Raw genomic sequence first — 24,880 nt, 5'->3', positions numbered from 1 at the left:
AGATAAGGTGGATGAAAGAGTATTGGGATGGTTTGGACACGTGGAAAGAATGAGTGAAGAACTAGTAAAAGAGGTGTGGAAGGCAGAGGTGGAAGGAATGAACATGAGGGGGCAACCTAGGATGAGATGGATGGATGGGGTAAAAGGGGCATTGCAAAAGAGGAATGTCTGTTGAGGAAGGACAGGAGAGGACAGAAGATAGGGGTGAATGGAAAATGGTTGTGTATGGATGATGTTGTGATGCATGAGAGGGAGTGGGTGGGGGATGGTGGAGTGAGGGAGTATGCGTGAAAAATAATCTGACGCAGCCCGAAGGTATTTCTCCCTATCTTCTCCTTTTCGGAGAGGGGGGATCGCCGATATAATGAAGTGGCCTTGCTGTGAATGTGCTGTGTCTTGCTGCATTGCTTCTGACCCAGGGCAGTGGGTGAGATGCCGTGATGACCTGTCATCCAGGAGGAGTCAAGAAAAGAGGAAGGGAGGGAGGGGTGGTGAATGGGAGTGGAGTATGTGGGGATGGAATGGGTGGGAGTGGTTTCCATGCCTTTTCCTTTTTGGCTACCTCCTGTGTAAGAGGGAAAAAGCCTTTGGTATACGTATTTATGCATGTATGTAAAAATACAACATACTTTAGACGTGCCCACTACGTATTTTATAATACATGCATTGTGATGCATCGTTGTACATCAGGCAACCTGACGTGCACGCGAATATTTGACTCATATTGAAGAGGTCAAGCCCTCCTTCGCCTCTCGGCAGATGCACCGTGTGTTGGAGCGTGTGATGACAACCGTGAAGGTAAGGTAGAGGGTCTCGGAATGGTTTTGTAAGTTTGAATTCGTCCATTGTGGATTAACTCTCTGCCGTATGGATGAACAACTGCAGACGGCAGCCACCAAGGACAGAGAGAGTCAGCTGCCCTCCGCAGATGGACAGAGCCGTCACAAGTCGCCAGACGTGATTGACTGCAGGCAGTTGTTAGGACGAGCCAACAAGTTTTTGGAATCTGCGTCTTTTATGTTTTATTTTTTTATTTATTTTATTTTATTTTTTTCTATTTTATCATTATTATCGTTCAGTGCCCTTGCTATGGATGTGCTGTCTCTTGCTGCATTGCTTATGACCTAGGGCAGGATGCAGGGATGACCCATCATCCAGGAGGTGCCAAGATAAGAGGAAGGGTAGAGGGTGGATGGGAGTGGAGTATGTTGGGGATGGAATGGGTGGGAGTGGATTTTATGCCTTTGTTTTTTGGCCAAAAAGCCTTTGGTATATGAATGTATGTATTATTATTTGTTTATTTGTTACTATTTATCATTTGTTTATTTTTTTAAAGAGAGAGAGTGTGCCATATATTTGAATGGAAGAACCTTGTTTGAAATTATGGTTGAAGAAATCTGCCATTGTTTTTCGTCTTCAGGAAAACGAGAGTCTGGTCCAAGTTTGCTGATTCCTAGTCGAGGTGCATCAGTACGGTCCAGAAGAAAGACGCTTGACTCTGGAGGTGAGATTTTGTTCGTCTCTTGTGACCTGTGGACATGAAATTTGCATCAGAACTTCGTTTCCTCAGCTTCTTCAAATGTACTGCATTTGTATTAATGGATCAATTGATTTCCCTTTTTTTATTCCAGGCATGAAATTGATTACAAAATAGGACGAGGGAATCATATGAGAGGTACAAAGTAAAGAGAAGGGAAGTTAGGCATAAGATAAAGGAAGCAAAGAGGAGGGCAGATGTGAAATGGGGTAAGAGTATGACAGAAAATTTTGAAAGTAATAAAAAGATGGAAGCTCGCTGGCTGAGCGGGTAGGGCGTCGTTACTTGCGATGTAGGTCGAGGGGATGGCGGTTCAAATCCTACCACCGGTGAAGTTGAAGCAAGGGCATGGTTCATTAAATTCCACACTACAAAGCCCTCTGTGAGGGGCACCGTCCTAGCCTTCCGATAGGGAGAAGTTTGTGACGGTAAACCATATCATCAATGAAAAGATGTTTTGGAAAGAAATTAAGAGAGGAAGAGGAGGGGAATCAAGTAGAGAAGGAAAGGTTAATAGGTGCAGATGGTGAGATGATAATGGAAGAGAAGGCAGTCAGAGGAAGATGGGCAGAGTATTTTAGGGAGTTGCTAAATGTGAAGGAGGATAGGGAGGGAAAGATAGTTGTAGTTGGAAGTGCAAAGATAATGAGAGTGATGAGTGAGGAAAATGAAGGAGAAATAAGGAAAGATGAAGTGAAAGCAGTGGTTCAGATGATGAGAGCAGGTAAGGCACCTGGGTTGGATGGATGCTATGCAGAATGTCTGAAGAAAGGAGGTACAGTGATGGTGGACTGACTGGTGAGGTTATATGTTTGTTTATGAGTGGATAGAGTGCCAGAGGAGTGGCTGTATAGTTCCACTTTACAAGGGAAAGGGGGACAAGTGTGAGTGTAGTAGTTTCAGAGGGATCAGCTTTTTGAGTGTAGTTGGGAAGGTTTATGGGAGGGTCTTGATTGAGAGGATTAGGAGAGGAACAGAGGGAGTAATTTGTGAGGAAGAGTGTGGGTTTAGGACAGGTAGGGGTTGTGTAGATCAGATTTTTGTGGTAAGACAGATATGTGAGAAAGCTATAGGAAAAGGTAAGGATGTCTTTTGGGCTTTTATGGATCTGGAAAAGGCTTATGACAGGGTAGACAGGAAGACACTGCATACTGCAGATATATGGGATAGGAGGGAAGCTGTTAAGAGTTCTTACGAGAGTAATAGAGCTTGTGTTAGGATTAGAAATGGAGAGAGTGAGTGGTTTGAGGTAAAGGTGGGACTTCGTCAGGGATGTGTTATGTCACCCTGGCTGTTTAATCCATACATGGTTGGGGTGGTGTGAGAGGTGAATGCAAGGGTAGTGGGTCAGGGGTTGGAGATGATTAAAGAAAATGGAGAAAAGTGGGAGGTGAGCCAGTTGTTGTTTGCGGACAACACTGCACTTGTAGCAGGATCAGAGGAGGGATTGAGGAAGTTAGTGACAGAGTTTGAGAAGGTGTGTGATAGAAGGAAGCTGAGGATAAATGTGGGCAAAAGTAAGGTGATGAGATGTACAAGGAGAGAGAGTGACAGCAGGTTGGAAGTGAGCATTAAGGGAGACTGGAGGAAGTGGATAGTTTTAGATACTTGGGTGCAAATGTGGCAGGAAAGGGAGGAGTGGGGGTGGAGGTAGAATGTAGATTGAGGGAAGCAAGTAAATGCCTTGGTGTATTAAAAAGTGTAATGAGAAATAGACATCTGGGAGTGGATGCTAAGAGGTTATATGAAGGAGTGATTGTGCCAACAGCACTGTACGAGGCAGAAACATGGAACATAAGAGAGGAAGAGAGGAGTTTGAATGTGTTTGAGACGAAATGTCTGAGAAGTATGATAGGGGTTACTAGGCTAGATAGAGTGAGAAATGAGGAGGTGAGGAGGAGAACAGGGGTGGAAAGGGAGTTGGGAGATAGGGTTGATGAAAGAGTATTGGGATGGTTTGGACACATGGAAAGAATGAGTGAAGAAAGATTAGTAAAAGAGGTGTGGAAGGCAGAGGTGGAAGGAGTGAACGTGAGGGGGCGTCCTAGGATGAGATGGATGTGGTGAAAGGGGCTTTACAAAAGAAAGGATTGTCTGTTGAGGAATGACAGGAGAGGACAGAAGATAGGGGTGAATGGAGAGGGGTTGTGTTTGGATGACGCTGTGATGCATGAGGGGGAGTGAGTGGGGGATGGGGGGTGAGGAAGTATGTATGAGAAAAAATTTGACACAGCCCAAAGGGATTTCTCCCCGTCTTCTCCTTTTCAGCATGAGAAGACGGAGAGGGAGGGGGTCGCCAAATTTATGAAGCATCCTTGCTGTGGATGTGCTGTGTCTTGTGACACTGCATCTGACCCAGGGCAGTGGACAGGATGCAGGGATGACCCGTCATCCAGGAGGTGCCAAGATAAGAGGGAGGGAGGAGGGTGGAGGGGAATGGAATGAGTAGGAGTGGTTTCTGTGCCTTTTTCTTTTTGGATCCCCCCCCGGGGAGGAGAGAAAAAGCCTTTGGTATATTTATGTATATACAGTATATATATATATATATATATATATATATATATATATATATATATATATATATTTTCTGATGCCAATGCCAATTCCTATTCACTCTTAGTTGCCAATGCCAGTTCCACTGTATATAATTACTTGCTTTATAATCTGTGTAGATTATACCTGCCAGTTGATGAGCTGTTGGATGCTGATGATGGAATGAAGTTAATGAAGTGCTTATTGATTGACCACTTCATGATTGTCAATGATTTATACATGTCAGATTGGACTACTTTTTGACTATCTTATCATGCATCTATTTTTTATTATGTACTTGTTTCCATAAAAAATTCTTGTTTACAAATATTTTTAAAAAAGCGTCACTAAGCTTAATTAATTAGTGGTTTTATTCTATAATCCAGTAGTACATAATCACTAAAACAATACATAAATGCACAAAACAAAAATTTTAAATAATGCTGTTTATAATGTTGATGAACAATTACGTACTAGACAAAACAAACCTTAATATAAACTTTAAAAATGCTAATAAAATACATGTGAGTCTATAAAGATGCCAGGTGTTTTTAATTTAGCAATATTTAAGCCTCTAAAGTTACAAAAATTGTATTTTTGAATAACAAAGAACTATTAAGCCAAAATGCATAAAGATATATTGTTATATATTTACTTGTCAAAATACACAAAAAAAATCTTTATAAGCAATTTATTTGGCTATCAATTGCTGCGGAGTAAGTGGGAGTAAATTTGTCTGCCCATTTTTCGCACTTATTAGCGGGTAAAATCGACCGAGTCCACGGACGCCTGGATAATTTACTCCCATATTACTCGTTTAATTTCTTTTGAAGAAATTTTGCTCTTTCAAATATATATATATATACATTATTTTTAGTTTAAATTTATATAAGGAATACAAAAATAGAATTGAAATTTTACATAATTTACTCTGACATACTCTGTCTTGTGCTGTTATTTTAAAAGCATTGGCATCAGCAAAATATTGCTGATGCCGATGCCAAATCCCATTTAAAAAAAAAAATGCCATCTCTTACCAATGCCGATGCCAGTTCACCATAAAAGTGCCAATTCTTGCCAATTCTGATGCTGGTTAATCGGTACACCCCTAATGGGTACTAATTATTTCCTGTAGTAATCAGTAACCAGCGTGCCATGGGCCAACTTATGTAGCCTCAAGAGTTTTGTGAAAACCTATGGGGTGGGTTCCTCTTAGGAATTTTGTGGGTTGTGTCTCAAGTTGCTTCTTTGTGGCAACCTTCTTGCTTATCTGTCAAAAACCACAAAACCTGCGGATTTACACTTAGGAACCATAAAGTACAGGTGCTGCCTGCAGAGGGAGCAATGCCAAATTTGTCTGGTTCCTCAATTTTAATGGGGCCTCACCAGTCTCGTTGGGCTCAGCTACTTGACACCTACTTTGAGAGGCCATGAGCACAGCTCCCTAATGCAGAGGTAAGTTGTAGCCTAATGGCTGACCTTGATATTTTGATAAAAATTCACGGGATATATTTTGGGTAAATTTAGCAGTTTGCTCCAATTTGACCACAGGTTGAGGACCATACAACGTATCAAGGATTTTGCTTTAGGACTGCTCAAGATGAAGGTGTGGACTGCAGAGGCAAAAGTCCTATACGTGTTCATGCTTGCTGCCAACCAATATAGCAACTCTCATGCCCACAGGTCAAAAGCCATGAGGTCTCTGTCGAGTTAGCTAGTTTGGTGTGGATATGTATGGGGGCATAGTATTTCTAAGCTGTGGGAACATTGGTATTTCACATCAGGTGTACTGGTATGGGATAACCATAATTTGGGGAGGAGAGAAGATAAAGGTACTTGTGTTAATTCTCCTAAAGTGAAAATTGTGCTACAAGGGTGGGTAGGTGGGAGAGCTGTCTTTGGTCATAAGATGAACATGAGGGAGACAAGAAAGCCTTGTTTTTAATCATATCACTCTCTTACCATCCGCCTGGTAGGATTATCTCCTGTCAGCCAGTGGTCCTCATTTCCTAATTTCTCTCCATCTTTTTCTATCTCTGTAGACTTCATTTTGCAGTATCTCTGTAAGGTCTTCTCCTCAAATCGCCAAAACTTCCTTAACTCCTTCCATCCATCTTTTTCTAGGCCTGCCCACCGGTCTTCTACCTTCCGGCTGCATATGAAGTGCAGCCCTGGGCAGTCTCCCATCCTCCATTCTCTGCACGTGTCCATACCATCTCAGGCAATTTTCTTCTATATGTTCTAGTATATTCTTTACATTCAATTCTGCTCTTATGTCCATATTTCTCAATCGGTCCAGTCTAGACACTCTTTTGATTTTCCTCAGAACTTTCATTTCTGCAGCAACGATTTTACTCTTTCTTTTGCTTGTCATTGTCCATGTTTTTGATCCATAAAGCAAAATTGGTCTTAATACTGTTGTATACATCAGCACCTTACATTTTCTAGGGACATTGCGGTCTCTGAACAACACCGAAAGCATACCAAAGTTCTTATTAAATTGATTAATTCTGTTATTTATTTCGATTTCCTGATTATTCTGTTAATTAACTTTCACCCCAAGATATTCAAATTTGCTTACTTGCTTCAACTGGGCCTCTCCTATTCTTATTTCTATGTTCTTCTCATTCCTCGTGATGCTCATGACTTCCGTTTTATTAATGTTAATTTTCATATTATCATTCATAACTTTATTCCATCTTCCTGTCATCTCTTGTAGTTCCTCTTCGCTGCTGCATATCACAGCAACATCATCTGCATTTGCCAGCGTTATCGTGTTGTTGCCATGGTTTATTTCTTTCATACATCTGTCCATGAAAATTATGAACAGCAGTGGGGAAATCACTCCTCCTTGTCTTACCCCTGTCCTGACCTGGAACCATGGTGTATCCCCATCCCTTAGCTTCACTTTATTTTCACATTTCCTATATATACTCTTAATTGCCCTTTTCAGGTTTGCTGGAACATCGTATTCTTGATGCTCCAGTGCTCTCCAGATTTCTTCCCTAGGTACCTTATCAAATGCTTTCTCCATATCTATGAAGATAGCAAACTTGTCGATGTTCCACTCCCTGTTCTTTTCCAAAACCATTTTCAATGTAAAAATCATATCCACTGTGCTTCTTTGTGGTCTAAAACCATGCTGCCATTCCCCAAATCTTTCCTCTACAGCCATTCTCAGTCTTCTCTCTATGACTCTCTCATATACTTTGCCCACATGCGATAGCAACGATATGCCTCTGTAATTATTGCAATTTGTGCGGTCATCTTTTTTGAAAATTGGGCATACGACCGCTTTACTCCAGTCATCTGGTATTTCAGCATTTTTCCACGCGACATTCATAATTCTGGTCAACCAGTTCGCACCCAACTCACCCATTGCTTTAATGAATTCTATATGTATCTCATCCTCACCACATGCTTTTCCATTTTTCATTCTTTGGATAGCCGCCTGAACCTCCGCAACTGTAATTTCATCATTTTCACCTTCTAAGAACTCCATCTGATTTTCTTCCTGCATTTCCATATTTTCTTGTCCAGCATTGAGTAGGTTCTCAAAATAATTTTTCCATCTTTCTGTAATTTGATTTGTTTCCACCAACATCACTCCATTTTCATCCTTTACTGCATAGGCACCTTCGTTTTTCTCTTTTCTATAGTTTCTTGCCATATTGTAGAGCAGCTTTCTTGTTCCTTCCATATCCTCTCTCAAATCATTACCAATTTTCTGCCAGACTTCTGCTTTTGATTCCTTTTTAACTCTATTACACTTATTCCGTGCTTCTACATAGTTTTCTCTGTTTTCAGCTGTTCTGTACTTCATCCATTTTCTGAATTTTTTCATTTTTTCTTTAACTGCATCCGCCATCTCCGTCCACCAGGGCATTCTTTTTTCTTTGTTTTTCCCACATACTTCATTTCATCCACCTGTGCCACTCCCTTAACTACTGTTTTCATCTGCTCCCATTCCTCATTTATATTTTCTCCTGTTTGCAGGTTTGTCACCTTTCCTCTGATTTTTTCTCTAAAATTTTTCTTTCTTTTCAGGATTCTTTAGGTCCTCCACCTTGAATCTCCTCCTTATTTCCCCTGCCACAACTCTCCACTTTCTCGCGTTTATTTTTGCAACCACCAGTCTATGATCTGAGTCTAGTGACATCACGAAAGATCTTTTTATTATTTGTAATGACAAGGTCAATTTGGGATTTGTCATTATAGCTTTGTAGGTTGTCGTTCCATCGATACCAAGTCCATTGATGACTTGGTCTATGTTTATAGAAAGTGTTCATAATTGACAGATTATTCATAGTACAAAAGTCAATTACTCTTTCACCCTCATGATTTCGATTCCCTATTCCATGCGCTCCTATTATATTTTCCACACCTCCACGATCACTTCCAACATGACCATTCACATCTCCAATGACTACCATGTTTTCTGCATTACCTCTTTGATCATATACTTCTTGTAGTTTCACATAGAATTCTTCCTTTTCTTCTGCTGTTCTTCCCTGCTGAGGAGTATAAACTTGTACAAATGTTATTCTAATGTCTTTTAATTTCACAGTCACTTTAATTATTCTTTCATTTACAAAAACAACATCCTCAACATAGTCCGCAATCCTTGGCGTCATCATTATTGCCACTCCATGCATTCTCTCATTTGGCATTCCACTCCATATCAGTTGATAGTTGTCATGTATTGTTTTTCTGCCATTTCCCTCTCTCCTTGTTTCACACATTCCTAAAATATCTATTTTCCTATCTTTCAAGATGGCAATAATCTCTTCTTCTTTATCTTTCAAAGTGCAGATGTTTATTGTTCCAATTCCAAGTTTCTTAACCTTTTTTGATCACCGGGCCGTGAACTGCTTAATCCATAGGGTCCGAGGCTCACTTTGCGTGTCTTGAGCAGTTAAATGAGTCTTAGTGGGTTGCTAGCCCTATCCTAAGTCTTTCGGGATCACTAATTAGTAACTTCCATATGACTATCGCCCTCCATACGGATTACAGGGTATTCTAGACAAACCCTGGGCAGTCATTTTGGTTGCTTGAGCTTCTGCACCTCTTCAAGGTTACATGATCCCTTGTCCTGGTAGGTCTAGACTCCAGAACCGCAGCGGTATCATATCACTGCTTTGCCAAATTGTTGGTTACAGTGATGTGAAGAAGACCATGAATATATATCAGATCTGATAGTCTTTGTATAGTTCACTGGTGTTTTTCACATTGTTTTTGCCAAAGTTCTGTTGTGTGTGAATTGGAAGGTGGGGGAGGGTAGGAGTCTGTAGCAGGCAGTTGGGTGGTGGCATCAAAGGAGAAAGCTGCTGCTACATCCTGCAATGCTTTGCTGACTGATTGATCATTGCCAGACAAAAAAACAAAAAAACAAAAAAAAAACTGGGGGGTGGGGGGAACAACATACTACTCGTGTATCTTCAACTTCCATACAATGACCCTGTACACACTTGGATCACAAAACAGGCACTTCACAACCAACCAGTAAACTACATTCTCCTTCAAAAAAATTCCCACAAAGAGAGGAAAGAACCGCATTAGCATGACTGCATTTAGGTCACCATCCAGCATTAAAATTATACCAACACAGAGTAGGCTTGGCCACAGAAACAAACTGCCCTAGATGCAGCTATCACACATAAAACGCACCTCATTACACATTGCACTAGCCTTACCCAGACAACTAAAAAAAAAAAAATTTTGAATGATGTATGGGCTAATCCAGTAGCTGTTGTCAATTACCTGGGAGCTACACTACATAGCAGAAGACCCACACACACCAAGAAACATGAAAAAAGATGCACAAATACCTATATCACACACAAATACTCTCTTCTCTTCCTCCAAAACCACCAAATACCAGCCTCCAGAAACATATTCATAATCACTCACTGCTCCATTAACACATTGCTGCATGGCAGACCCCCTGATATCCATCCCTCTGAATCCTCTCTCCCATGAAAGGACAGAGTCCACCGGGCCAGATTGCGGTGCAGCCACCACCCAGCAGCCCTTCTAAGCTACCAGAAGAGGCTGGATGACCGCATTGTGGACAAATGCCCAGGATGTAACACTTCACCCCATACTATTCTAGTATATTTCATTTTATGGAAAGGAGATGTACAAGTTAAAAGCAATGACCAGCCTTCTTTTTCAAGCGGATCCCACTACTCAAATAATAATAATAAATATGAATAAATAAATAAACAAATAAAAGTAAATTACCAACAATCCCTTGTATAACCAAACTAAGTTATTGTGTTACCATGATAGGCAGAAAAATATCAATTGTAAAGGTACCATATTGGTAACATGCATTCTTATTTGTTTGGCTTTACATGGAAGTTCTATTCATATAACCAATACGGATATTATATTTACTCGTTAATATTTACTAAAGTTTTCTACATGTAAAAGACCTAGAAGACATGGAAATTTACTCAATCTATTGATCACTAGCCGCAAAAGTATGATAATTGTCAACATAGAAGTTGGTGAAACCATTGCAAATAGTGATCACAACTTAGATTCAAACTGCTAAAGTACTAGTGTACTAGGTATTGGTATACTAGTTGTATTTACCTATTTGTATTTTACAGGATGATAGCTATACTCATAGTGACCTGTTTTTGTATCTCTCCGCATCCAGTTTGTTCTTAAAATCTTGTATAGTTTTGGCACTCACTGTTTCCCCATTTACTTTGTTCCAGACATCAATCACTCTGTGTGGGAAGCTATTCTTTTTCAAATCTCTTCTGTAACTGTCCTTCTTTAGCTTCTCAGGTCCTCTTGTTTCTCTTGTGTCCCATTTTAATATGTCATCTCTATCAAGAACTTCCATCCCTTTCATAATTCTGTAAATAGTCAGCAAATCACCTCATTCTCTTCTCTGTTCTAGCATTGATAGATGTAACTTTTCCAATCTTTGATCGTATGTCAAATTTGAGAGTGTAGGTGCCATTTTTGTTGCTGCTCTTTGAATTCTTGATCTTTTTTACCAGGTGCCCATAGTGATGCAGCATACTCCAAATTAGGTCTTATCAATGTGATTAATATTTTTTTTACCATTTCTTCATCCATGTAGTCAAAAGCCACTTTCATTGATCTTAACAAGTTACAAGTCTCTCCAACTAGTTTATTGACATGTTTATCAGGTGTCAAGTTGCTTGACATAATTACTCCAAGGTCCCTTTCTGAGACGGGTTGTTTGACTTTCTTGGTACCAATTTTATATTGACCCAATATTCTATTTTTGCCTTTTCCAAATTCCATTATACTGCATTTCTTTAAGTTCACTTCACACTTCTGACTCCATTTCCATATTTCATCCAGGTCTTCTTGTAGTGATCTGCAGTCCTCTTCTGTGCTTACTCTCTTAAGTAATTTGGCATCATCAGCAAAGAAGTTCATGTAACATTTCACTCCCTCATCCATATCATTTATATATACAGCAAACATTAGAGGAGCCAATACAGAGGCCTGCGGGATGCCACTTATCATATCTTCCCAGTTCGAGTTCTTGTCTCTAAGTACCACTCTCATTTTCCTCCCACTCAAGAAATTTCTCATCAATTCCAGTAGCTTACCTTGTATTCCTCCTATTATTTAAATTTTTCTTAATAGCTTTTTATGTGGTACTTTGTCAAAAGTCTTCTGCAAGTCTCAGAGGGCACTCTGCCCAGCCGTCCCTTTCTTGTATTATTTCTATTAATCTTGAGTAAAAACATTAAGTTTGTGATACATGATCTTCCACTTTTAAAACCAAGTTGTTTAGGGTTTAGTTTTTGTTCTCTTCCAAGTGTTTGATCCATTTGTTCCTAATAACCTTTTCACATATTTTTGCTACTGTGCTTGTAAGGGATAACGGTCCGAAGTTTGTAGGATTTTCTTCCTTTATATATTGGTACAATGTTTGCATTTTTCCAATCTGTACCTTTCCTTCTTTGAGTGAGAAATCTATTATCTTGTATAATTTGTCCGTTAGTTGATCTATACACTCTTTCAATATAATTTGCAATTCCATCCAGCCCATGTGATTTCCAAACATCTAGGTTTTTTATTTGGTCTCTGTGTTATCTTTATTTCTTTCATTTAGGGGATCTTTCTTGTTGTCCATCTTCCCAAATTTGTGAGCTTTCAATTGTAAAAACAGACCTGAAATGTCTCATCATAACTTCAGCCATTTCTATGTCATCTACATATTCTTTATCTCCTTCACGCAGTTTCACTATTTCGTGTTTGTCTTTAATTTATCATTTACATATCTGGAAAAGAGTTTAGGTTGATCCTTGTATTTGTCTATTACAGACGCTCCTCAACTTACGTTTTAGTTACGTTCCGAATGGCCGAACGTAATGTGAAAATGAACGCAAGTTGTTACTGTACATTCCAGTAATGTATGACCGTTCATACTGTACTATATATCCATAAATTCTATTACCGTATCTTATAAAACACCCCTAAATCACTAATTATAAACATAACATTGTAAAATAATAACATTAATTTCAAATCAATTAAATTCAAGCAACATAAAGTGAGATGGTGGAGAAGGAGGAGGCATGTTCAGTCTGTCGTTTGTGCCATGTAAACAATGGACGCAGCATCATGTGTATCATTTCAACGTCTCATACTACGGAGAGCGCACTAAACTAATTTTTTTTTTCTTTTACAGTCAGTTCAAACGTAAAACGAATGAATGTAAGTAGAGGAGCGTCTGTATATCTTTCTTGTAGTTTCTTTTTTCTTCCCTGCGTATATTCACATATTCGTTCCGTTTTATATTCTCCCTGTCTTCTCCTTTTATGCATGAGGGGACGGAGGGGGGGGTCGCCGATTTAATAAAGCGGCCTTGCTGTGGATGTGCTGTGTCTTGCGACACTGCTTCTGACCCAGGGCAGTGGACAAGGTGCAGGGATGACCCGTCATCCAGGAGGTGCTAAGATAAGAGGGAGGGTGGAGGGGTGTGGAGTGTATTCAGGGATGGAATGGGTGGGAATGATTTTATGCCTTTCCCTTTTTGGCTACCTCCCTTGTAAGGGGGAAAAAGCCTTGGTATATGTATGTATGTATGTATGTTTAATATATGTTTATTACACGTGTACTAGCTGTCTGTTAGTTTTACATGAACTAGTGTATTAGTACTATTGTACTAATAAACTTGTATTAATGTACCAGTGCTAGTGTAACAGTACTATTGTACTCGTACAAATTTAACTAGTTGTATTTTGCGGGAAGGGGAGCTATGCTCATGGTGTCCCGCCTTTGTATCTCGCAGTGTCTAGTTTGCTTTTAAACTGAAGAATGGTTTTTGCGCATGCTATTTCATTATCCAGTTTGTTCCAAGTGTCCAATACTCTATGTGGAAAACTTTTTTTTCAGTTCTCTTCTATAGCTATGTTTTTTTATTTTCTTTCTATGTCCTCTTGTGTTTCTCTTGTCCCAGATTAGTAAGTCCTCTCTATCAAGTATATCTGTGCCTTTCATGATTCTATTAGATGGTAAGTAGGTCACCTCCAGCGTCGGTAACTCCAGTTTAGCCAATCTCTCCTCATATGATAGGTTTGCAAGTGCAGGTGCCATTTTGGTTGCTGCTCTCTGGATTCTTTCTATTTTCTTCATATTCTTTTTGATACTGGGGGACCACAATGTCGCCACATACTCTAGTCCAGGCCTTATCAATGTAACCAATATTTTTTTTATCATGTCTTCATCCAAGTATGCAAATGCCACTTTTATTGATCTTAGCAAGTTGTATGTCTCCCCGACAATTTTGTTAATCTGTTTATCATAGGACAAGTCGTTTGTGATAATTACCCCCAAATCTTTTTCAGATCCTACCTTCTTTACTTCCTTGGTTCCAATTGTATATTTTCCTGATATTCTGTTTTTGCTTTTTCCAAACTCCATTATGCTACACTTCTTAGTACTAAAGTCCACTTCCCATTTCTGACTCCAGTTCCATACCTTGTTCAGGTCTTCCTGCAGTGCTTCACAGTCCTTATCAGTTTCTACTTTACTTAACAGTTTGGCGTCATCTGCAAAGAAGGTCATGTAACATTTCACATCCTCGTCCATGTCATTCACATAAATAGCAAACATTATTGGTGCCAGTACAGATCCTTGCGGTACTCCACTGATCATCTCTTTCCAGTCTGAATATTTTTCTCTGAGCACTACTCTCATCTCTCTACCTGTCAGGAAGTCCTCCATCCATTTTAGTAGGTTCCCTTGTATTCCTCATATGTATTCTCTGTAATTTTCTGTGTGGTACTTTGTCAAAGGCTTTTTGCAAATCTAGGAATGTACGATCAGTCCATCCATTTCTTTCTTGCATTATGTCTATTAGCCTTGAGTAGAAGCATATTAAGTTTGTGGTGCATGATCTTCCTTGCCTGAACCCAAATTGTCTTGGGTTTAATATGTTGTTGTCTTCCAGATGTTTTACCCATCTATTCTTGATTATTTTCTCACAAATTTTGGCTATAGTGCTTGTTAGTGATACTGGCCTAGTTGGTGGGTTCCTCCTTGTTTCCTCCTTTATATATTGGTACAATGTTAGCATTTTTCCAGTCATTAGGTATCTTTCCTTCTTTGAGTGAGCTATTTATTATGATGTGTATTTTGTCTGTCAGTTCTTCTTTGCATTCCTTTAGAATCCAATTTGCAATACCATCAGGGCCATGTGATTTTCTGACATCCAATTTTGATAGGTGTTCTGATATTTCTTCTTGGTGATGTTGTAAACTCACTCATGTGGGGAGATTGCTTGTTATTATCTTCGTCCCTATTTTGTGTTTTCTCTCTGGTGAAGACAGATTTAAAGTGGTTGTTCATGACTTTGGCCATCTCTAATTCTTCTGTGTATTCTATATTTCCTTGGTGTAGTTTCACCATTTCCTGTTTGGTTTTAAGTTTACCATTCACATACCGATAGAATAGTTTGGGTTGATCTTTGCATTTATCTATAATATCCTTCTCATGGTTCCTTTTTTCCTCTCTTCTCACATTAACATACTCATTTCTATAGTTTATATAAATTTGCCATTTGCTTTGTTTTTTGTCTTTTCTCCACCTTTTCCAAGCTTTGTCCCTTCTGTCTTTTGCCTCACTGCACCTTTTGTTGAACCAACATTTAATGTACTCCCTCTCTCGCTTTTGTCTTGGTACATGCCTGTTCACCCCTTCGTTGTAATTTTCCATCAATATACTCCATTTAACTTCCACTGTTGTCTCTTCCATATAGAATTTATCCCAGTTTGCATTCCGGAAGAATATCTTTAGTTTTGCAAAGTCTGTTTTGTTGTACATCAATCTTCCTTTCCTATGCTTTTCATTTCTCTCCATGTCTATTTCTTCCTTTAGTACAGTTTCGATGAGTATATGGTCACTCTTTTCAAGTGGTGTCTTGTAGTGGATTTTGTCCACAATTTAGGTTCTGTTGTAAATATTAAATCTAGTTTCGATGGCTCTTCATTGTTTCTGTACCTGGTGTTTTCACTGACCCATTGGGTCATTGTGTATTCCATGGTCATGTCTAGCAGTACAAGTGTAGTAGTACTAATGTACTAGTTTTAGTGAACTGTTACTAGTGCATTAGTGCTAGTGTACTAGTATCAGTGAACTACTACTAGTGTACTAGGGTATTAGTACTAGTGTTCTTGTGTATTAATACTGGTGTACTAATTTTCTAGTATACTGTACTTGTATTAGTTAAACATAATTTACTAGTGTACTAGAACTAGTATATTAGTGCACTAATATAGTAGCACTAGTGCACATGTACTTGTGTTTTAGTACGTATGTACTAAGTGTATTATTTTACTCTACTAGTGCACTAGCATAAGTGTAATAGTACTAGTGTACTATCATACTAGTAGTATTGTACAAGTAGCATGCTGGTATAAAATTACTAGTGAACTAAACTACTAGTTTACTAGTGATTTTGTGTACTAGTAATGGTGCTCTTGTACTGGTGCTAGTGTACTATAATTTTTTACTAGCAATTATTATTGTGCTAGTACAAGTGTACTAGTGTACTTGTACTCATGTATCAGTAAAATAGTATTACTGTACTAATACTAGTACACTAATACTATTGTACTAGTATTTGTGTATTAGTACTAGTGTACTAGTAAACTAATACTAGTTTACTAGTGCTAGTGTGATAGTGCTAGTGTGATAGTGTACTATTGTACTAATGTAATAGTACCAGTGTAGTAAAATTAGCATAGAAGTTGGCTTAGATTTTAGGCAAATAAAAAGTGTCTGTTATCAACTGGAGATGGTGACAATCCTGGTGACTGGGACACGCACGCAAACAAAACCAGTTGAAATATAAATGCAGTACCCGTAAAGGTAATGTAAATATTAAGGATGAAGCATTACTTTGTAATTTATGTGAAACGTGGCATCATATCAGATGTGGAAGATGTTTACAAGTTTTCAGTGATCCATGATGTTGCATCACTTCATTGGTATTGTAACAAGTGTAATGTAGTGACCGGTAAATAAGTGACACTGATTACTACTCTGGCAAAAAGGCAGGATGAAATGGAGGCTAGATTAAATGTGCTAGCACAGGAATCAGAAAATAGGTATGAGGAAGTGATTAAGAAATTAGAAGAAATGAAGATACCAGTGTCTAGTGAAATAGCAGAGGTGAAAGAAAGCTAACACAGGTAAGAAGAAGATTGATATTGATTCTTATAGAGATGTCCTGTCAATTGCAACACATTGAAAACAACCAGGTAGTAGAAAGGGATTTGGTGGAGAAGGCAACAATGCAGCTACAGAGGACAGGCTGAAAGAATAACATGAGAAATAAAGGAGACTGCAAAAGACCATAAGGCCTACACTAGGCCATAAATAACTTGGTCATATATGGTGTATCTGAACAAATCAAGGATCATGATCTCACTCCTAGATTTGAAAAAACTAAACAGGATACAATGATTGTTAAGGAAATATGGAAAGTAACAAATGAAATTTTGAAGATGATCCAATTGAGATAAGACGAATAGGTAAATATAACGGGGAAACAAATAAAGAGGCAGGAGATGCCGGACTAAAAGGACGGCCAATAGTGGCGATGCACAGTGATGTAAATAGTGGAGCAATATTGTCACATGACATGGATAAGGAGGAACGATTGAAAGACAAGCAACTCAGGGAAGAAGACAAGCGTAGGAACGAATACAAGAAGGAACAAGAAACTTCTTTGTAGTGAGGGGTGACCCATGGAACCAGTACCTGTTGAGACTGAGGAGAGACAAAGATGCAGAGATAAGAACCAGGAATATGACAGAGGAAGAAGGAGAAAATGCAGCACAATACATGACAAAGGACGACCACAAAGGTAGAATGAATATCATGACAGAGGACAAAAGGTGGCGGCAAAGGGAGACCACCCAGTGGGGGAGGACACGCAGGCCTAGCTGAACAAAGCAACAAGCCAAATGTACAAAGTGCTAATAAGCAAGCTCTGTATTATGTTTAGTAACGTGAATGTATTCAACCCAGATAAACACAGGCAACTGGTAATGAGGCTGGAAAAAGATAATACTAGTCCCACTGTTATTGCTCTGCAAGAAGTCAGGCCTAAAAATCCCAGAACTGATTGCATGTTAGTTGAGTATAACATTAGAGGATATGAAATAATAGAGGAAATTGTTGATAATGCTGAGGAAGGCAGGGGCCTGCTTGTCTACATAGACAGGCAGGCCCCTGCCCACAAGCGAGGACGAAGCCTTTATTGATATGCCGTTTCGCTTGTTATTACCGCTTTTTCAAGTACATAGTTGTAATGCACATGACTGGGATTAAACAAGAAGAACTGGGGGAAGGAGAGAGGAAGGGAGGTAAGGGGTCACTGAATATTAGGAAAGGTTAAGGAGAAGGTGGACCAAATGTCTGGGAACAGGAAAGGTTAAGGATAAGATGGAACAGTTGGCTAGGTGAAGGACATCAGCTCACAACTGTTGAACCAAAGGGAGAAGAAAGAAAGAAGGGCGGGCAAATGTCTACTGGAGGGGATTTTGGAGGGGTGGCTTAAAAATTTTGTGGGGAAATGCCACTTTCATACAGGACTTATCCTACAGAGAAACTGTTATGGAACAGCAATATTGTGAAAACCTATGCATTAAAGTTAAGTGTAGGAACAATATATAGAAGCCCAAGTAGCAACAAGGCAGAAAATGATAAACTGCTTAAAGTGATGCAAGAAATCAGCAACAAACAATTTTGTTATACGATGATTCTGGGTAATTTTAATCTTTCTAATATAAACTGGACAAATTAAACTACACTTGCTGGAATAAATAGTGTTGAATAGATATACATACATATACCAAAGGCTTTTTTCCCCCCTTTACAAAATCCACTCCTACCCATTCCATCCCCTACATACTTCACTCCCATCCACCCCCTCACCTCCTTCTTATCTTGGCTCCTGGATAACGGGTCATCCCTGTATCTCACCCACTGCCCTGGGTCAGAAGTGGTGTCATGAGATGCAGCACATCCACAGCAAAGCCGCTTCATTAAATCAACAACCCCCTCCTCTCCACCCCCTCATGCAGAAATGGAGAAGATGGGAAGAAATCACTTTGGGCTGCATCAATTTATTTTTCACATACTCTCACCCCCTGTCTCCCACCCACACCCACTCATACATCACAGTATCATCCATACACAACCATTTTCTATTCACCCCTATCTTCTGTCCTCTCCCATCCTTCCCCAACAGACATTCCCCATGTTCCCAGTGCCCCTTTTACCCCATCCACCCATCTCATCCTTGGTTGCCCCCTCATGTTCACTCCTTCCACACCTCTTTTACTAATCTTTTACTCATTCTTTTCATGTGTCCAAACCATCCCAATGTTCTTTCATTAACCCTACCTACCTCCCTTTCCACCCCCGTTCTCCTTACCTCGTTTCTCACTATCCAGCCTAGTAACCCCTATCATACTTCTAGACCTCATTTCAAACAACCTTTTTTTCTCTAATGTAAATATAGAATTCTTTGGGATTCTCTTTAGATTTATCAGCGATATTCATCTCGTATTGTCGCTTTCGTTTTTTTTATTGTCTTTTTTAAATCTCTCTGAATTAATACATAACTTTGATAGTCATTAAGTGAATCCTAGCACTTGTATTTCTTATAAGCCTGTTTCTTTTTAACAATACTTATTTCAGTTTCTTTGTCAACCCATTTTGGGCGAGCCTGATTTGGGGGACGTCTGTCCTTAAAAGGAACGTAAGTATGAATCATCTTAGTGAGCGTATTTTGAAATATTTCCCACATCTGATCTATAGGTCTTTTGCTTAATTCTGCCTACCGATCTGTAAGCTGAAGCTCCTGACGTAGTCCTATGAACTGAGCTTTACTGAAATCGGGTATTTTAGAAACACAAGTATCTATTCTAAAAATTTTAGTAGTTTGAATCTAACTAAGTTGTGATCGCTATTTGCAACAGTTTCACCGACTTCTACATCGGTTATCATGCTTTCGCGGCTAGTAAACAATAGATCGAATAATTTTCCATATCTTGTGGGCTCTTTTACATGCTAAACTAAGTAATTGTCACCCAGAAAATCAATCAAGCGACTACCTATATGGCCATGTTCAAGGGTCATCCAATCAATGTCAGTAAAATTGAAATCACCCATTATAAATAAGTCCCAGTTGCAGAAACTAGACAGTTCTTGAAATAACAGTTTGTCGTCTGCTAATGATAATGTCTTTGGCCTATATTTTACACCTATATTATTTTTTTTTTTTTCATTTGTTTGGGTTGATTATACCCACAAACTATCATATGCATCCAGCTTCACTTTCTCTAAAACACAGTTATGGAAATTGTTTTTAACGTACAACAGAACACCCCCACCTTTCTTGTGGTTTATATCTTGATGAAAGTGTTTAAATCCCGATATATTAAATTCAGGTTCAAACTCTTTACCATTTAACCATGTCTCGTTTATTCCTATCATATCGAGATTTTCGCTTTTGACATACGTCTGTATTTCTTGGAATGTGTTCCTAATACTACGAGCATGAAAGTACATGGTTTTAAGAAACTCGTGATTATTTCTTTTTCACACGTTTTGAGTTTCAATATCACGCCTTACATTATAATTTTGTTTTTTATTGACACCTTGCTCTATATTGACATTTGGTCCTACATTGACATTCGATGCCTCATTTACATTTCTCCCATCAAAATTAACATTTCCCCCATCACAGACATCTGGTCGTTCACGGTCATCCGATCTCTTTTGTACACTTTGTCCCCCTACGTCACCGCGTTTCACGCCGGGCTCCCGTCGTTCATTGACATTCTGTCCGGTATCCCTTCCTAAAATTATATTCTGTCCTCCAGTGACGTTATATCCTACCGTGTTATTTTGTCCTTTACTATCATTACATCCCATCGTGATATTTTATCCTCCACTGTCATTACATCCCATCGTGATATTTTGTCCTCCACTGTCATTACATCCCATCGTGATATTTTGTCCTTCATTGACATTCTGTCCAGCATCCCTTCCTAAAATTATATGTTGTCCTCCACTGACATTATATCCTACCTTGATATTTTGTCCTCTACTGTCATTACATCCTATCGTGATATTTTGTCCTCCATTACCATTACATCCCATCGTGATATTTTGTCCTCCATTGTCATTACATCCCATCGCGACATTTTATTCTTTGACAATACATCCTAATGTAACATTTCGTGCTCTACTGACATTATATCCTAAAATTATATTTTTTCCTATTCTGGCATATGTTCTACATTAATGCTATACTCTACTCTGTTTTCCCCAGTACATTCTATTTTCCCTTCCCTTTAGGTTTCTACCCCAAAAAAGGAACTAGTTTACTACAAACTCCCACAATGAGGTTTGTAAAAGCATTTTGGCCTCTGCGGGTAAGGTAGATCCCATCAGAAGCGTAAAGGTCATGACGCCTAGAAAAGAGATACCAAGGATCAAGAGAGTGGTATCCTAGTTGCATGCACAATCGTAATATTCTCTCATTGATCCCATATTGCTCTAATGTTCGAAAACGAGCCAGCGTAGATCCTCGGTAGGATCTCACAGACTACGTGACGGCTCCCACGTTCCTTCATTTCCTGAAGGAGGACCTTGTAATTCTGAACAAGTTCCTCTGATCTCACCCCACCCACATCGTTACTTCCCGTATGAACAATTGCAACCATGTTTGTCCGTCTTTGCTCCCTGATGGCCTGGGTACAATCGGCGATCCCGTGGCCCGGTTGACATACAAGCTTGCAACGTCGTTTAGTCTTCCGCTGCAGGATGTCGTCATAGCCTCGCACCATGGAGTCCCCCATCACCAAGAACTCCTGATTTTCAGCCACTTCATCCTCCAGCAGAGCAAAACTATTGGCTAGAGCCAGCGGTTGCTCCACAGGGCACCCGCTTGCTGAACGCGGGATCAACAAACTAGACCCCACGGAACGCCACTCGCTCACGGTAGTGGCAGAGGGGAAGAAGTGAAACGCTCTTTGGGTTGTGGGGAGGATTCACTCTTCTCACAGAGCGCACTCCTGAGAAGTTGAATTTCCTCCTCACACATCCTGAGACGGTCCTCCAGGTTCACACAACCTTTACAAGTCATTTCCCTCCTCCTTCAGCAATACAAACGGCAAAGAGAAAATATAAATCAACAAAAGAAACCGAAGTGGTCTTTAAATAAACTAAATAAACGAAGCTTACTCTGCTTACCTTATACTATTACTCCTACCTTTGTAGCATAGTAACAGAATACTGTTTTGATTCTAAATTAATAGAACACTACACTTTTTCTTATATCTGTATCTTAAGTATCTAAGCCCTTGGACGAATACGTCCTTAAGATCTTATGTAGCTGGACCTATAAGTCCTAAACACCTTGAATCATTGGACCACTGAATCGGTAGATCTTTAGACCCTTAGCTTTTACCTAATTAGAAAAACAAATTGTCCTACAAGATTCATTTGTGGTGAGTCATAGAAAGACAGTTTTCTGTATTTTTGTTACTACAAAGGTGAATGACAAAAATTATACAAGGGCTTAGAAATTTACTTTAAAAAACAGGATTAGGCACCTTAACTTACGATCTCTGGAGAGACGTAGAGTGCGGGGTGATAAGGTATAGGCACTCAAATGGACAAGGTCATCATATTAAGACAGCAGAGTATTCTAACCATAATCCCACAGATTACAACACAATGGAAAACTACACCGCAACATACATAAGGACATACATACACACACACCACCAACTTCTTCCTCCACTTGACCAAACCGTGAAGTACCCCTAATTCCTAAGAACACCTTTTACTCATACACAATATATTATGTAATTTAGATTAATAACCATAATATATAGATAAGCAGAAATAAATATACATTCTAATTATTGTAAGATAAAATAGTATCCAAAACTAGTATCACCAAAATAAAATGTAAACTATTTATAATCTGTAAACTGCTCAATATTCTGAAGTAAGCTTTTTCAGATGCATTCCACCAACAGAGAGAAGTGCTGTCAGTCTTTAGATGGAAAGCAGACCGGCAAGGTCTGCTGGTGTAATCTTTGACAATTAGACTTTTCAAAAGGTCTTGTGGTCTTTGATTTATCCACCAAAGAACCATTTTTACAGTATGACTCGGAGTAAAGGATTTCAGTTGGATAAATTTAGGTTTAAGAAGGAAATAGGCAAGAACTGGTTTATCAATAGGGGAAGGGTTAATGAGTGAAATAAATTTTAGCCATGTAGTGAGCGCTAAAACTACTGGTTTATTAAGAGAAGATAAGGTAATTTTATGGATAGGAATGAGAAGTAGTATGGGACATGGTACTGCCTAATGTATAGTCCTTATGGTCTCTTGCGGTCTCCCCTATTTTTATATTCATATGTTCTTATAACCATATATTAAGCTCCACACCGGACAGAGTCGAGGAACACATTCATTTACTCAACTGTAAAGAGAACCTGTCACACGAACCTGTAAACGTGGACTTCGGTTCGTCCTTGGAGTCTTCCATTTCGAGAAGGTAGGCATCGATGTAATCTCGAGGGTTAGCTGGATCGAGGGTGGCCTTGTGGTTGTCAATAATTTCCTAGTAGTTAAGAAAAAGTCTTTAGTAGTTTTTGAGTAGTGACCCAAAATATTGTCCCTTACATACCAAATCGACTGGTATCCTCACAAAAATACATACATTTTTATAACACTCTTGATTTCTAAAAGATTTATTACATTTCATATCAATATCGTTTTATTGAGTTTTGTGTGATAAAAAGATTCAAGGTTCAGTTATTAAAAGGGAAAACTTAAAACTACAAAGTGATAAATAAAATTTCTTTCTTCATCACCTTAAAGAAAGTACATATCTGATTTCGGAGATCCATCATCACTTTGTATGCGAAAACTTTCTTCTGGACACAGACGGGGAAGATCTTGGTCAGCCAGGGGAAGAAGTCGGGGATGGAGATTCTATCAAAACATTTCTGTACTTCGGATATCAATTCATGGAACTTCTTCGAGCTCGCGTCGCCAATTTCATAACGTGTATCTGAAGAATGTGTGGTCAAGGACTGAGTTTGTTTCTTATGACATTTCTAATCCCCCAAGGTATTCACTTGTTTCTCTAAATCTACAATTTACTTCCGCCGACACTCCCTATCCTGACACATACAATATCAAATACCTAAAACTATCTACTCCATCCAGCCTCTCTCTTTAAAAGACTTACTTCCAATTCTCTGCCATTATCTCCCCTTGTACATCTCACCACCTTACTTTCACCCACATTTACCTTCAACTTTTTCCTATCCCATACTCTCTCAAACTCTGTCACTAACTGCCATCCCTCCTCTAACCCTGCTACAAGCGCAGTGTCGTCAATAAAAAAACAACTTGCTCACCTCACGCTTTTCTCCATTTTCTTAAATCATCCCCAGTCCCCTGTCCATTACTCTCACATTTATCTTCCGTACCACCCCATCCATGTATACATTGAACAGTCATAGCAACATGACACATCCCTGGCGTAATCCCACCTTTACTTCAAACCACTCGACCTCTCCATTTCCAATTCTAACACAAGCTCTACTACTCTCGTAATAAATCTTGACTGCCTTTTACAACTTTCCCCTAATCCCATATATCTGCAAAACCTCCCACAGTGTCTCCCTGTCTACCTTGTCATAAACCTTTTCCAAAGCCTAAAGCATTCTCGTATAACTACCTTATCACAAAAATCTGATCCACACAACCACTACCTTTCCTAAATTCAACTGCTTTTCACCAATTACACCCTCTGTTCCTCTCCTAATCCTCTCAACCAAATCCCTCCCATAAGCCTTTCCAACTACACTCAACAAATTGATCCCTCTAAAACTACTACAATCTTATTTGACCCCCTTTTCCCTTGTAAAGCGGAACTATACAGGCACTCCTCTAGTCCTCTGGAAATCTACCCTCCCTTAGACACACATTAAGCAACCTCACCAGCCAGTCCACTATTACTCCACCTCCCTTCTTCAGACACTCCGCATGGCACTCATCTAACCCAGGTGTCTTACCTGCTCTCATCATTTTCAAAACTATTTGTACCTCATATTTTCTTATTTCTCCTCCATTTTCTTCTCCCGTCACCATCATTTTCTCAGTGCCTCCCACTGTTACCATCAATCCCTCCCTATCCTCCTCCACACTCAACAGCTCTCTAAAATATTCTGCCCATCTTTCCCTTAGTGCGTCCTTTTCTG

At 39.3% G+C, this 24,880-nt stretch overlaps 1 protein-coding gene across 1 annotated transcript in view; it reads right to left on the bottom strand.

The window, feature by feature from the left end:
• Nucleotides 1-440: 440 nt before the first annotated feature.
• LOC143041347 (cytochrome P450 2L1-like) overlaps nt 441-24,880 on the bottom strand; it is a 36,792-nt gene continuing 12,352 nt past the window's right edge. The window contains exons 4-6 of the mRNA XM_076213174.1: nt 23,483-23,682; nt 23,115-23,229; nt 441-1,530 (exon numbers count right to left, since the gene is read on the bottom strand). Of these exons, the coding sequence (XP_076069289.1) occupies nt 1,454-1,530; nt 23,115-23,229; nt 23,483-23,682 (392 nt within the window). The 3' untranslated portion in view covers nt 441-1,453. The remainder of the gene's footprint in view (nt 1,531-23,114; nt 23,230-23,482; nt 23,683-24,880) is intronic.

Source organism: Oratosquilla oratoria, chromosome 3 (assembly GCF_046742065.1).
Source record: "Oratosquilla oratoria isolate Oo_2021 chromosome 3, ASM4674206v1, whole genome shotgun sequence".
NCBI lineage: Eukaryota > Metazoa > Arthropoda > Malacostraca > Stomatopoda > Squillidae > Oratosquilla > Oratosquilla oratoria.
This window is presented reverse-complemented; position numbering and strand designations above follow the sequence as displayed.